Source organism: Rhinatrema bivittatum, chromosome 5, assembly GCF_901001135.1.
Source record: "Rhinatrema bivittatum chromosome 5, aRhiBiv1.1, whole genome shotgun sequence".
NCBI classification, from domain to species: Eukaryota; Metazoa; Chordata; class Amphibia; order Gymnophiona; family Rhinatrematidae; genus Rhinatrema; species Rhinatrema bivittatum.
Genome location: NC_042619.1, coordinates 269,652,086 through 269,666,026, shown reverse-complemented (window position 1 = coordinate 269,666,026; position 13,941 = coordinate 269,652,086). Strand labels below are relative to the sequence as shown.

The window sequence follows — 13,941 nt, the reverse complement described above, 5'->3', positions numbered from 1 at the left end:
TTGCTTCTTCCTGGTAAACCCAACTATTAACAGATTTTTATCCATCCAAAAAATATCAAAAGTTAGAAACACAGTGGGTCCCTGTTTTTATAATATACTGTTAGGTTAAATCAGTCATCCCTGCCAAAAAAAAAAAATCCCCAGAAGAAATCTGTGAATTCTTTATTTGTGGTGGCTTACAGAGATGCATCTTTGCATAATATTTCCAAAGTCACACTAGACCCTTTGATGCAAGACGACTCGTCAGACAGATCTGGGTTTGGCTTCTGCTCCTTAGGCTGGGCAAGAAAACAGGCACATGCAGTGGGGTAGAGGGACACTCCAACCTTTAAGCAGTACAGACAGCTAGTGGCTTGTTCAGGGTGCATGCATCCTAGGGGCTGTGGCCCCTGGCTGAGGACAGTCACAATAATTGGTGAGAGGAAACCCCAAGTAGTTGCTAGTAAGGGTAGCTGGAGCAATAAACCCCGTTCTGACTGAGCTGAAAGCCTAAAGGAGCAGGTCAAAACCACTGTATTAAATAATTCAGATAAACCAACTGAAATAGTCAATTATTATTCTACATACAGTGTCCCAAGTTGTATGGTTTAAATAAAAACAATTGAGCCGTAATGTAATGTAAATCAAAGGTTCTTAATACTGGTTCTCAAGGGCCACAAACAGATCTGATATTCAAAGTAAACAAGCCTTGTTCTTCAGATTGTATGTATGCAAATACTTTAATGAATATGCACTATGGATCACTTGAGAAACCACTCCTCTTAGTATTCAACAAACTGGATAGCTGCATTTTGTATTCAACCCTGTTTGGCCTCCAAACATAATTGTCCATTTTAATTTTCATACACGCTAAATGAAGGATAACTTGCTTATCCATTTAATGCTTAAACATGAACACAAAAAGAGATAGCAATAAAATTTAAAAAAAAATCCTCTTTTTTCCAATTAAATAGATAATAGCAAAAAGAGGAAAACATTCAGCTAAACTCCCCCACAGGCAAAGAGATAAAGCACAAGTCATGCTAGAGCTTCTGTCATAATTCCTCTGGCCCAGCTCCTGGAGAGGAGGCTCAGCGAACCTCTTCCCCTGTATCTGGACTCTAGGCCACTCCATGTATGCATGGAGATTTCACTGAATCTCACACACTTGAGATGAGGCAGTCTGCTGGGGGTTCAGATGATCTCTGGCCAAAATGCAAGCGTTGTTGATTTCTTCTACATCCAGCTAAGCCTATCTTTGACACACAAAGTCCTGGTTTAATCCAAAATTTCTTTGTTTATCCTTAGCTTTAACACAGCAGGCAGCAGCAGGGATAGAGTTACAGTACATCTGCAGGACAAGCTGAACAGGGGTACTTCACAAGGCCCTTTTAAAAGGGCACATCCCGCTGGCAGCTTCTTTGGAGGCTCTTAATGTGCAGCTAGCGCTTACCCAACAGTACCTTTTAAATAAGCTATTTTATCATTTCAACAAAGATGGACATGCAGCAGCTAAACGGCACCATGGGGTACAGCAGTCCCAGCAACTAGGAAGGCACCGGTGAGAAAGGGGAAACGTAACTGTTACGTGGAAACATTGATTGTCGCCTACATCCACCCTAAACCTGCCATCAGCCATCCTTTTCACAGTGCTGATTCACAGCTCATTCTGGGTCCTATTTACTAAGGCTTTTAACCAGGGACAAAATGAGAAAGCCAGTTGTACATAGGCCCTCTAAGTGTTATCGAGCTGCATACATCAGGAAGTTCTGCAAGACTTTACAAAGAGGTGCTTTAATACCAAGCACCCTTGTAAGCATGAATAAAATCTATTGCACCAGTGGCATTTCAAGAATTGGCAGGAAGATTCAAAACAAATGTTAACCCAACGGGTTAAAAAAGACTGTACACTGACAAAACCACACAAAGTACAGTACATAGAAACAAACCCAATTAGCAAGCAAAGACTTTCTCCCCATAATAAGCAGTGTGGCTCATGCCCCTGCACAAGATCTTCGCCATGATCAGTACAAGTCCTGTCCCGAAAGTCAGTCTGGTACAAACTCTGTTCTGTCAAATTTTGCTGTAAAGAGCCCCCTGAGGAAAGAGACATGATGCAAATAATGAAAGGTCATTTTTATTTGCCAACAGATCAATCATTCCTACTGTACATGCAGCCATTTACATTTTCACTCATTGCACACTCAGCTTCCTAGAGCCATAAGCTACTCAGGGCCATTGGCCATAGTATTTGTCTACAAAAGCCCTGTGCAAGTTCCAAAAGATGCAACCCCCATATTAAATGCAAACACCGTAAACAAAGCCTAGTATTTCACCTTTCAATAGGCATTTGGGGAATGTAATGGAGCTTGGATGCTAGAATTCACATTTATGGTCTCGCCTCACTTTAAAATAGAAAAAAAAAAAAGGTCATATCATACTGTATTTCCAATCAAATATGTTTATACAATGTAAAACAAATCTTAAGTCTCACAGACCTCTATTCTGTGAAATTCAGGAGGTGCATAAAACATTAGGCACTGGAGTAAATATGTGGGACAGAACCAAATATTCCTCATGCCAGACTATTTTTTTGTCCAACTTGAAAACAAACATTATGGGTCATTTTTGCAGAATTTAGGCCATTATAAGGAAAACTCATGATTCACAAAGATTGGCAGCTGGCTGTGCTCCCATGCTTTTTTTTTTTTTTTTTTTTACGGATTGTTGACTAAATGGGTCACAGTAATCACATGGAATCCATACTGACACAAACAACCAAATAAGGTAACCACTGAAAATCTGACTGGTCTAGCCCGATATCCAAAGCTGGCAGTTTGCAACAGCAGTTAGGAGACAAAATCTAGAATCATGGATCAGGTTGTTGCTCGTTTAGCTTGATGGCCTGTGGAGGCAGCACACAATTAACTGGCAGGAAACAGCATCCTAAATAGATCAGCAGTACTTAACCGCTGTCATTTAGTGAGTCACTTTTAGAGGAAGTCAATTCTCAAAGCAGCAGATTCAATTACTAATGTACTGTTTCAAAACACAAGAGCTGATTTCATTTTATTCTGTGGTATGCCAAAGGGCTCATGTGGCTTCCAACTCACTGCTGCATATCCAATCCAGTTGACCGGCTGAATGGCATATTTGTATATGGATACAAAGGGCGGCATCAGTTTGCAGCCACCAGTGTAAAAAGCACCCCACCCCTTTGGAAACTGCTGGACTGGTTCTTAGAACCCATATGCACAGCAAAGGCACAGATCCAGATTTTTAAACTCAGCCCTGATTACCAGCAAAGAATTTTCAGCACATGCTCCCTTCAAATAATCGCTGCTTTCCAAAGTCTTTCCAGGAATAATCTGTGCAAAGCATGGCAGCCTTGAAGGAAAGGAAACAGGAAGTGACATCATTAGAGTAGGCAAGAATGTTAAATGAATACCTTGAGTTCCTGTGGCCTCCTGTCTCATAATATGCCCCGGTGTAGGCAAACAGAGACTAGCAGGCCTCAGTGCTTAATTATTCTACCTTTCCCTTAGCTAGCATCAAAAATAGACTGCCAAGAAAAGCTCTGTTTCAGCTACCGGTTTTTTTTTCTTTTATTGCAGAACAACCATTATTCATTTCTGCATAAGACCAAAAAGTGAAAAATGCAATAAAACAAACTCTAGAAAAAAAAATATTCTAGTACCTGCATCTAGTCACAAATGTAAATAAATCATTTCTTACTTTGAAGCCTTATTTTAGAGAACCTTACAAAGAGGGAGGAGTGCATGCACTTTAAAAACAACCATCTCTTAGAGATAAACCACAACCTTTTAGTATGTGACAGGGACTAAATGGTAACGACCACCATGCATTCTGACCTTAACCTGGCTAGTAATACTCTATCTTGAAGGTTATCATTGCTATTCTGCCACTAGGGCTTTTAAGGGAAAATAAAGTCATTAAAAATCCATTTCTTATATTTCAACATGGTTTTCAAACTGCCATAATGAATGCTCTATTTCTGAGAGTCTTACTAAAACATTTTATCTCTGAATAGAAAAAGAATGCAGGCTTTCCAGGCCTAGACTACTCCCATGATGTTTATGATTCTAAGTGGAATTACAAATTAAAATAAAAAGGGGACAAAGATTTACAATTTTCCTAAATGGTTCTCTTCCAGCCTGCCTCTGCTAGCATTCAATCCGAAGATGCAGCTCAAAGCACTGAGCCTTAGGACAAGGACTCACCAGAGGTCCAGTGCATGTGCAAGACAATAGCACACTATTACAAGCAAGGTGCTAAATTAGGTATGCCTTGTATTTGTATTCTAAAAGCACAAATGGGGAAAAAAAAAATAAATCACAAAGCACTACTCCAGGACCCTGCAACTTCACAAAACATAGCCCTGATAACAGCAACTAAGAGTCACCTCATGCGCACACACCACTCTCTCCACAATCTACAGAGGCCAGCATTCAAGCTGTTCCTTTATGAAATCAACCAGCAAGGGATGCAAGAACAACTTATCTCTGACCTAAACCAATTCAGCCTGTATTTCTTAGGTTTCAAGAGGTACACCCAACTCTTGACCAAAAGGTCAGCCCAGTAGAAATTACCAACCATAGGTGCAGAGTAGTAAAATATAGCACTGCAAACCTTCCAAAGGGAAAAGAGGGGGGGATTTTATTTATTTTTATTTAAAAAGCTGCTTTCCTTCAGGGCTTGGAGCTTGGCGTACACCAAGAACCTGTGCTCCCTCCCAGCAAAGCCTGGACATCCTGCTGAGCCTAAGAACCAGAGGAACTCATGGTTGGGAAGGAGATTAAAAGGTCGGCTACATGCTGCCCATTCAAAAACCGCCACAAATAATAAAGACAATAATTTGGTGCTCTGGACCTTTAGGGGAGGGGAGGGGCAGGAGGGTAGTTCCATCTTAAGCCAACCACTTTAATAGATATTGCAAGAAATCTGCCTTAAAGCAGAAGGGAATCATTCCATGTAACCTGCACTCGAGATGCAACTTCATCCTCACACAAGTGACACCTCTCACAATACTGTGAAATTCACTTTCAGCCAAATCATTTTTAACCCAAAGCCAATCGCTTACAATGCCTAAATATGCTTATTAATTGAAAAAAAAAATGGACAGCACACCAAGCTGCACTTTCACAAGGAGGTGTTCAGTGACAGAGAAGGGGAACAGAAGAGTACCCAGTTGTTGCATTTCTGTTTTCCTACATAATGCAAAGATCTATTGCAATACAATGTTTTCCTAATACTGCTTTTTTCACCGGGGCAGGTGGATAACTGAACCATTACTAAGCAGCTCTTGACTTGGTTGACAATGTCTCCTTCCTAAGCTGAGTGCAAACTGAAACTGGTTTTAACATCATCTTAAAAAGGCCAAAAGGATATCACTAAAAGAAATGGCTGGTAAACACACAAATCCAAACACCTGGCAATAGTAAACAGTCTGGAAAAGAAAGCATTATCATCACCACCACCGCCACTGTGGCATAACTTAAAGAGCGTTTACCACTGCAACTTGACTTCTGAACTCAGAAAGCTTAGCTATTGCTCTAGGGTAAGTTATGCCTCTGAGGTTAGAGGTCCAATGTCAGATCCTTATTAGAAGCACAGCTTAATCTCAGTGCACATGTAACTTAAGGATACTGTTTGCCTGATTTGGAAGGAAAAGGTGCTAAAGTGAATGGGTCAGCACTAGGCATCTTCAGAGTCCCAGATGACAGAGGTGCTACAGAAACAGAGCCCGCTATAGCCTGTTTGTTGGTCTGAGAAACAACTTTATAGGCTGCAATGGGCTGGGCTCCTAGGCTCTGCCCATCCTCTGGACCATAATGACGGGAATATTTGGCTAAAGATTGTGGGTGGAACTGTTTGCTGACCACGGAACCCAGTAGAGTTTCCGGTGAGAGCTCCTGTCCTTGGACTCTGTGATTTTGAATGCCTGTGGGCTCCTTTAAGGTGCCTTTTAGAGGAATGCTGTCTTGGTCTTCCGCAACTTTTATGGAATGACGGGAAAGGCTCTCTCTGGAAGTGTGTGGAGCGTTGGGGGCCAGAGGCGAGGCTACCGGTCCTGCTTCTACGTTGCGACACACAGGACTATGATCAGGACCTTGCCCAATAACAGGAAGCGGGCCATGGATCTCCTTAGTAACATACTGAGATGAAACACTTGCAAGAGTTTTCTCTTCTGAAATTTTCTTTTTTGTAAAAGGCGCCTGTAGAAAGACATCTTTTTCTTCCAATTGCCCAGTAGCAACGTTGCCCTTGGCAAAAAATGGTGCTTTGGTAAAAATATCCGAATCATCTTCAAGTATTCTCGAGCCCCTGAACGGAGCTGTGGCAAAGACATCCGGCTCTTTATAGAGGTCACCAATGGGTTGCTGAAAAGCTCCAGGAGGAGTCTCCACTGCAGCCGGGTGGAGGTGGGCATCTTCTCTGGAAACGTCTGGCTGACAGCTCTGGACAGTGTGGTGCAGGGTCTCCTGGTGTGTCTGCTGACACTTATTGGATTCCTCCTCTTCTTCAGAGTCCATCAGCAAAGGCCTGGAGCCACTGCAATTGAAGATATCGGTCTCCGGGTCTGTACCTTCTCCGTCACTGCTGTGGAAGGAGCTAGTGCTTGACGGGCCACCTCTTCCCAAAAAGTCAGTTTTAGCCTCCAGTGTTTCACAGCCATCGTTCAGCAGAAGTCCATCAGAAGCAGATCCTTTATGCTGCTCGGCAGTTATGCCAAGATAAATGTTTGATTCTCTCTGGTGACCTACAAGCATAAAACAAGACATTAGCAGATCTGTTCACTCCCTCTATACATGGTTTTTTTTTTTCTTTTTTAACTGCATGAAAATGTTACATGGCAACAAGTGAGAAATGAATGAGTTTCTCAGGCATGGATTCACTGCACAGTCAAAAAAAAAAAATCACAACTTTGATGACAAGATGCATAGAAAAAAAAAACTAGCACAGATGTGATTAGGCACATTAACATTCAGATGTTAGCTATCAATATTTCTCTTCCCACTTGTTTTTAAATTACTTATGCTGTGGCAGACCCATCATACATATGGGGAATAAGACTGCTCTAATACAAGGACACAGATGCATCACCATCACTGGGATACCTTTTTCATCCTTCTCGCAGTAACAGTTCTCTCAAAAAAAACAAAAAAAAAAAACCTGCAAACTTATGTACTTATCTCTGTATACTTTTGAACCTTTCATGTAATTTTCTCCCCCTCATGCAAAAACCTTGCCTTTACCCCGCAAGCTTTTTGTTAACCCATTCCCAAGATTCTTCTTTAAACCCCCTCACCCCTCCCTCTTCTCCCCCTTGAAAATCACCTTTCCGATTTTAACCTCTGCTGTATATATTGTACATAGAAATTCACCGTTCCTAATTATCCTACTCTTTACATATCGTTACCTAGTGAATCTATTTATAATTTCTCTTCCAGTTAACCTTTTATCTAGCTAATTTCTTTAACATTATCATGTTGTTTTTCTGTTCTTTGTAAAGGCTATGCCTGCATGAAAGTTTCCCTGTCCGAGTTTCAAGTTATATGTAAACAGATACGATGTGCAAACTGATGTCGGTATATAAAAAATGTTAAATAAATAAATTAAATTAAAAAAATAGGAAGAATATCCCAAATTCCAGGTCTAAATCGTAAAATGCAAGCAATGCAAATTAATAACTGCAAGTTGGCATGGCCTTTGAGTAAGAGTAGGTTTCTGACTAAATCTAGCACATCCAGCCCGGAGTGCCAGAGCTGATGTTTTTTGCAGGTGCAGGGCTATAGGGCCACACTAAGGTTGGACCAACTACATAGTGCTGCATCTGAGACAACCTTCTGGACGAGGTCTCAGAGAAACCAAAGGTTTGCATGTATGTGCTAACCTGCATCATTGCACCACAAGGCCATTTTGTGAGTGGACAACCAGAATGATCACCTGGCATAGACACACAGACTGCCTCTTGCCCTACCTGACACCTACTTAAAAACCTTGACTTTTAGCAAAATTTCCCCATAGAGTTCTATTTTATAATCAGTTTAGTAAATTTAAACAAATTGCCTTAAATAGATTCACATGTTCTGGTCACTCACTAATGCTAATAGTGGACTGCCATCAGCCACTGGGGAGAAAGGTGAACAAGACCTGTTTCTTTAGCTCTCATTCCTGCCATTGCAAGGTTTATATTTGTTTTCACAGTAGAAAAAAAAATTAGAATAACTGCTGCAGGATGGGAATAACACTCTGACACCATATCCCATATATTACAAACAAATATACTTAGCCCAGAATTTTTCCGTCATTTTTTCTTAGAAGCTGGTGAGCAGACATGAAGGATGACAGACCTTTATGAGAACTCTTGCACCCAAGAAAGAGTTTCTATTGTTTTACAATTCACAGACAATTAGCAGAAGATAAGAGGTCTTACCTTCAAGGAAAGGTTAGCAGGCTAGAAGCATGTCAGGGGGCAGGTGTTAGCAAAAAAAGGCAAGTGCACATATGTAAGGGAAGAGCAGTCTTTGTTAGTGAATAACACAGTTTGATAATCCATCTGTAGCCAGGTCCCAATGACAATATCTGTAGTTCATTAAAATATACATGCCAGTCTTGACAACAACAAGGAAACTATACCTAGGACAATGGCCCTATGTCTCTATTACACAAGAGCAAAACAGATCTTTAAATACATAAATAAAATGGATGAGTACAACAACCAGCAGCACCCCATAGACATACCTGGAGGAGAATCTACCCAGAATAAATATGATAAACACAGTAGCAAATCTGTGCTTTTGAAGTGTTGTTCAGGCCGTCTGTATTATCTCCATGCTTCACTGTATTCTAAATATGTAAGTTTAGTTGTGAGAGGTCAGCGTTCACTGAACTAACACGAAGAGGGGACACTCCCATTTTATTTTGCATGTCCTTTGTTCGCACAACCCTTCTTGCACCTCAGCTGACAAAGTAGCACAGTAAATAACGGCAGATGAAAGACCAAAATAGCCCATCCATGCTACCCAACATCTTGGTATTTCACCTGCCCTCCATCTCTGTGCCACGCATGCCCAAAATCTGTTCCAGTGCTGGCCTCCAACACCTCCACCCTTAATCTTTAAGGCAGTAGAAACAGTCTTTTGGGAAAAATTGAATGTGGTTTCTGTGCCGGATCTCCGACTGAAATAGTGTTGCATCCTTACTAGATGAGATGCAGAAATAAAGGTCAAGCAAAGAAGTACAAACACATAATTGGCATCTTATATTGACTGCATTTTAATACTAAACCAAATGTCTTGGACACAATTGCATTGATGGAAGAATGAAAGACACAGGAAAAAAATCCAATGAAGAAGAAAAAAAAAATCGAGTTATCAACCTCACCAATGCTATAATGTGATACCTTTTTACTGAACTTATTTAATTTGTTTCTCGACAAGCTTCCCGGAGCTATACTTCCCCTCCTCAGCTCTTTCATTGGGTACTTGCAGCCTGGACTGGCCACTGTTGGAAACAGGATGCTGGGCTTGATGGACCCTTGGTCTGACCCAGTATGGCAACTGCTTATGTTCTGTTTTGACCAGAAGAGAGTGCGTAGCACCTGAAAGCTCATCAAGAAATGAATTAAGGTAATCCAATAAGAAAAAGCTAATCAACGCATCCATTTCTGGATATTGACTTATTTCCACATGTTCAAGTGGACTAATACAGCAACCACACCATTTTACTGCAAAACAGCAATGAAAGTAACATGGGCTACATGTAGTAGTAGAGCCATGGGGACAAAAGGAAAAAAAATGCTTTAATCTACAAACAGAAGAAATTGAAACTAATAAAAATGTCTGGTTCTTAATTTGAGATTTAAAAAAAAAAAAATGATGCCGTTTTGTGACCATTTCCAGATGGCTCTGCTGTTTGATGAAGAAGCAGAGTACATGCATTAGAGGTCACCTACGAGAAAAGCAATTTTAGACATCTGCCCAGGGCATACAGTGACTGCGCAGCAGACATCCTCAGCCCTGAAACCTTCAAGTCCCACAGCAATTGACAGTGGGATCCTCACACACCTCGGACTGGTTTGGTTTGTAATTTTTTTTTTTTTTTTTTAAAGCTTAAACTGAAACAATTTAAAATGTTCAGATTAAGAGAGGATTAACAGAGTGAGATACCAAATGTTGACTCCTGGAGCAAAAAGATTGAGGGCCACGCTACTAGTACAGCTTCAACATTTTTTTGGATCCTGCGGAACAGGAGAAATCCTCAGTAGCAGTAATAAATAACTTTTGAACGTCTCAGCTGGTTGCAGGCCTCCAAATACTCTACAGAAGAGAGAGGACTTTTGTGCATTACTACTGCAAAAATCAGATTACTGTCCGTTTAACCTGCCCGACACGTGTTAGTTCAGTGAACGCAGACCTGATTTACAGGTTAAACAGGCAGTAATCTGATTTTTGCAGTAGTAATGCACAAAGGTCCAATCTCTGCTGTAGAGTATTTTGGTGGCCCACAGCCAAAATTTTACAAGCAAATACACATGAAAAACACTAAGTAACTCCAACCAGATTAGCAAACCAAACTGTCAAGAAAACAGAGGACAGGTTGTCTTTGACCATAAGTGATACTGCTTGTCCTTGCTGATTTGATGAATCGCTATTCTTGTGTAGCATTCATGAGGGGTGTGGGTGTGTATATATATATATATATATATATATATATATATATATAAAACAGCAGATGCTTTAGGTACCCTCTCCAAACACATTTTGCATAAAACCACTCATTTTCATATTTAACTGCAGTCAAGGCCTAACATTTGTAATAAAGAATATTGCCATACCTCTGGCAGCACTCTCACACTTACCAAAAGAGAAAACCCACAATGCACATAAGCATCAAAATCATTTATTGGGAAATTATTCACTTCCGTACATTGCACTGTTGGACAAGGACAGGGCTGATATAAGTGGACATCTCAAAGGATACTGTACAAAAATACTATGTATGCTTCTCCAAAGTCTACAGCTCGCTAGCAATGCTTCAGTATTTTATACCTATGCTACCTTTATTTTCTGCAGTAACAAAAAAAACCTTGAGAATTTCGTTTTTCCTAACATGTTTAACCATTGCATATAGATATCTGGATATATCTCTCTCCTGATATACCTGTAACTTGCTGAAGCTTTACTGAGCCAATGACATCACGTTAATATCTACATTGCACAGAAGGCGAAAATGTAAAAAAAAAAAAAAAAAGTATGTATCTAGAAAAGCATTTTACAACGGCATACACTGTTTTACTACAGAGCACATACGAGTATGCGAGTCACCTCCAGGGTTAGTCAGCTCAGATAGTTCGGCATCCTCTTAGGCCCAAACTGGTTACGTGCAGCAGAGTAGGATTTAGTCCAATCTGGGAATTAAGTTTGGCTGCCCTACCAAGCTTGGTGGTGAAATCCCAGGCTCAGTTCCTTTGGTTCCAAAGTATCTTACTAGCCTCTCCAGCCCGGAGGACAAAAATACCAGCAACACACAAAGCCGGGAGAATGGGTTCTGGGAAAATGTCATGTTAACCAAAACAACTGGAGAGGGAGAGGCTTGGGGGATCTTGCAAGGCAGAGGTTGAGGATTTGTCCCAACCACCTTGAGAGGCAGAAGCGAAGAATTCAATCCGTATTATTCCAAGCACAGGGGAAGCAAGGAGTCTTAATTATTTGCATTACTTATAAGCTAACTCCACAGAGTGATCGACGCAGTGTAAAAGCTTACTTGAACTCCCCACTCCCACCCCCAAATCATCTTAAGGAGATATTAATCAATAAGAAAGAGAGAAAAGACGGAGCAGGAGCAGACTGAACTGGAAGCTGAAAAGACAGGGCAAGTAACTACACCATCTGACGAGGGAGAGCATGGAAGTTTTCCCCTGGGACAGGATCAGAAACTGTGTTAGCAGGCCTCCAGGCTTTCTTGACGAAGGAAGGAAAAACAAAAAAGGATATTAGCACACCCCTTCACTGGAGGACCTCGGTTTTACTTCACTAACAGAAGGGAAAACATACAAGATCAAATAATAATTGAGCACTTAACACTGGAGTGCAGGGATTAAAAAAAAAAGGATCCATTTAGTTTGAACAAGTCATCCACAGTATCACAGCAATCACTGGGGCAGCATGTGCTAATTTTCATGGCAAACCATCAATTGCTCACATGAGTTATCCTGTCTGCAGCTGGGCTTTATGTTCTTACATTTGCATCCTGGGAGAGAAGCAAGCTGCATCCATGGTGCCCTCAGTAAGCAGCGCAGCTGGGCTAATTGAGCCTTTTCCTCGCATTCGGATGCAGCGGTGGCACTGGCAGCACGAGGGAGGGGAAAGATGGTGCTGGAGAGGACGGCTTCACCCCAGCACGTTGCACTGTAAGTCATTTAAAGACGACAGCATCTGGCGTTTCATTTCCAAATGACCAAAAAATACAAAAAGCTTCGTTACTGTATTTTTGCATGCACTAAAACACAGAAACGAAACACGAAAAAAAACCCAGCATACGCAAAAGAAATTTTTTTTTTTTTTTTAAATCATGCACACACCTATAATTTATTGCAGGTGAACTATTAACAAAATGGAAATCCCTGCCATGTAGCTGATTAATATCCTAATTTGCTTTGGTTACCATAGGTCCACATTGATAACATCAGCCATATGACCCACATCACGCCTTTCGTGGGGATGTGGCGTTCAGCTGCTTTACCTTGTCCTACCATCTCTCTCTTTATATAGGTGTATCCCAGCGGCTGGGGTCCATTGGCCATCAGTGGGCAGGGGTGCCTCCACACAGGGCTCTGAACTTGTGCTTGTACTCACCAAGCTCAGAGAATGGACGCCCACAAGTTCCGAGTTAGGTGGCTGCTGCTGCTGCGAGACCTGCAGTCAGACTGGCAGGCTGCCCATTCACAACCCACCCACACGCGCAACTGACACGGGCTGTCGGCAGGACCACAGGAAAGCAGAGAGCCACAGCGACAGGCAACCTGGAAAAAATAAAGGGCCGCAGACCCAGAGAGAAGCAGACAGAGGGGTTTAACGGGGAGAGAATAGCAAGATGGCTGATTGGCCCAGGTCAAGGATGAAAGTGCTAGAATCAGGGAGTGGGGGTGGGCAAGCACAAATATTTGGGACCAAGATGAGGGGAAATCGTGCTGGGGTGTAGTGTTCTGGGTTCAGGAGTGTGCTGGTGTTGGGATGGGGGGAACGGGGGAAACTTCACCAGGTATCGGGCAGTCCTACAGTAATTGTGCTTAACCAACGTTTCAAGCCAGCAACAGAGTCGCTCTCTTGCAGCACAGAGCTAATAAAGCTACAGTTTCTTTACCCGGATAGGAGTCTGTGATTAGCTCTAAACCTATGTGCATAGACCTATGCACAGTACCAGCTGCTTGCTGACCAAACTCAGCCCATCAATGTGGTAAATGAGATACCATAACCACCACCGAACCTTCATAGGGTCACCCATCCTCTCTTCTGAAAGGATGGATGCGATCCAACGGCATTATATTTACAGCATGGGGAGATTCCCTTTCTATGCAGAACTAGTGGCTTTTCTATACCGTACTTACCCTGCAGGTTTAGCTGCAACATTTGTTTGACAAATTGTTTTAAGTGCATTTGCTCAATGCTTCCCTTTCAAGCAGATGAAATTAGCACAGCGGCAGAGACTGCATAATCCCACAGCATCCAGTGTGTGTGTGTGTGTGTGTGTGTGTGGAGGGGGAATATTATTAAGAATAGTTCAGAGTACAGAAGTTAAAAATGAGAAGCTACAGACAAAATAAAATGCATTTTGTACTGCAGGAGTGAAATGTCGCAGAATCTCCTCTCTTTTCCGCACTGAATAATTTATAGGCACCTCAACATTTCAGCTGCTTTAGCAAAAGTCAGAAAAATT

General features: G+C 41.6%; 1 protein-coding gene across 15 annotated transcripts in view; it reads right to left on the bottom strand.

The window, feature by feature from the left end:
* Positions 1 to 2,100: 2,100 nt before the first annotated feature.
* AAK1 (AP2 associated kinase 1) overlaps positions 2,101 to 13,941 on the bottom strand; it is a 128,299-nt gene continuing 116,458 nt past the window's right edge. For all 15 annotated transcript variants that reach the window (XM_029604012.1, XM_029604017.1, XM_029604014.1 and 12 more), the window contains one exon: positions 2,101 to 6,760. In XM_029604012.1, the coding sequence (XP_029459872.1) occupies positions 5,637 to 6,760 (1,124 nt within the window). In that variant the 3' untranslated portion in view covers positions 2,101 to 5,636. The remainder of the gene's footprint in view (positions 6,761 to 13,941) is intronic.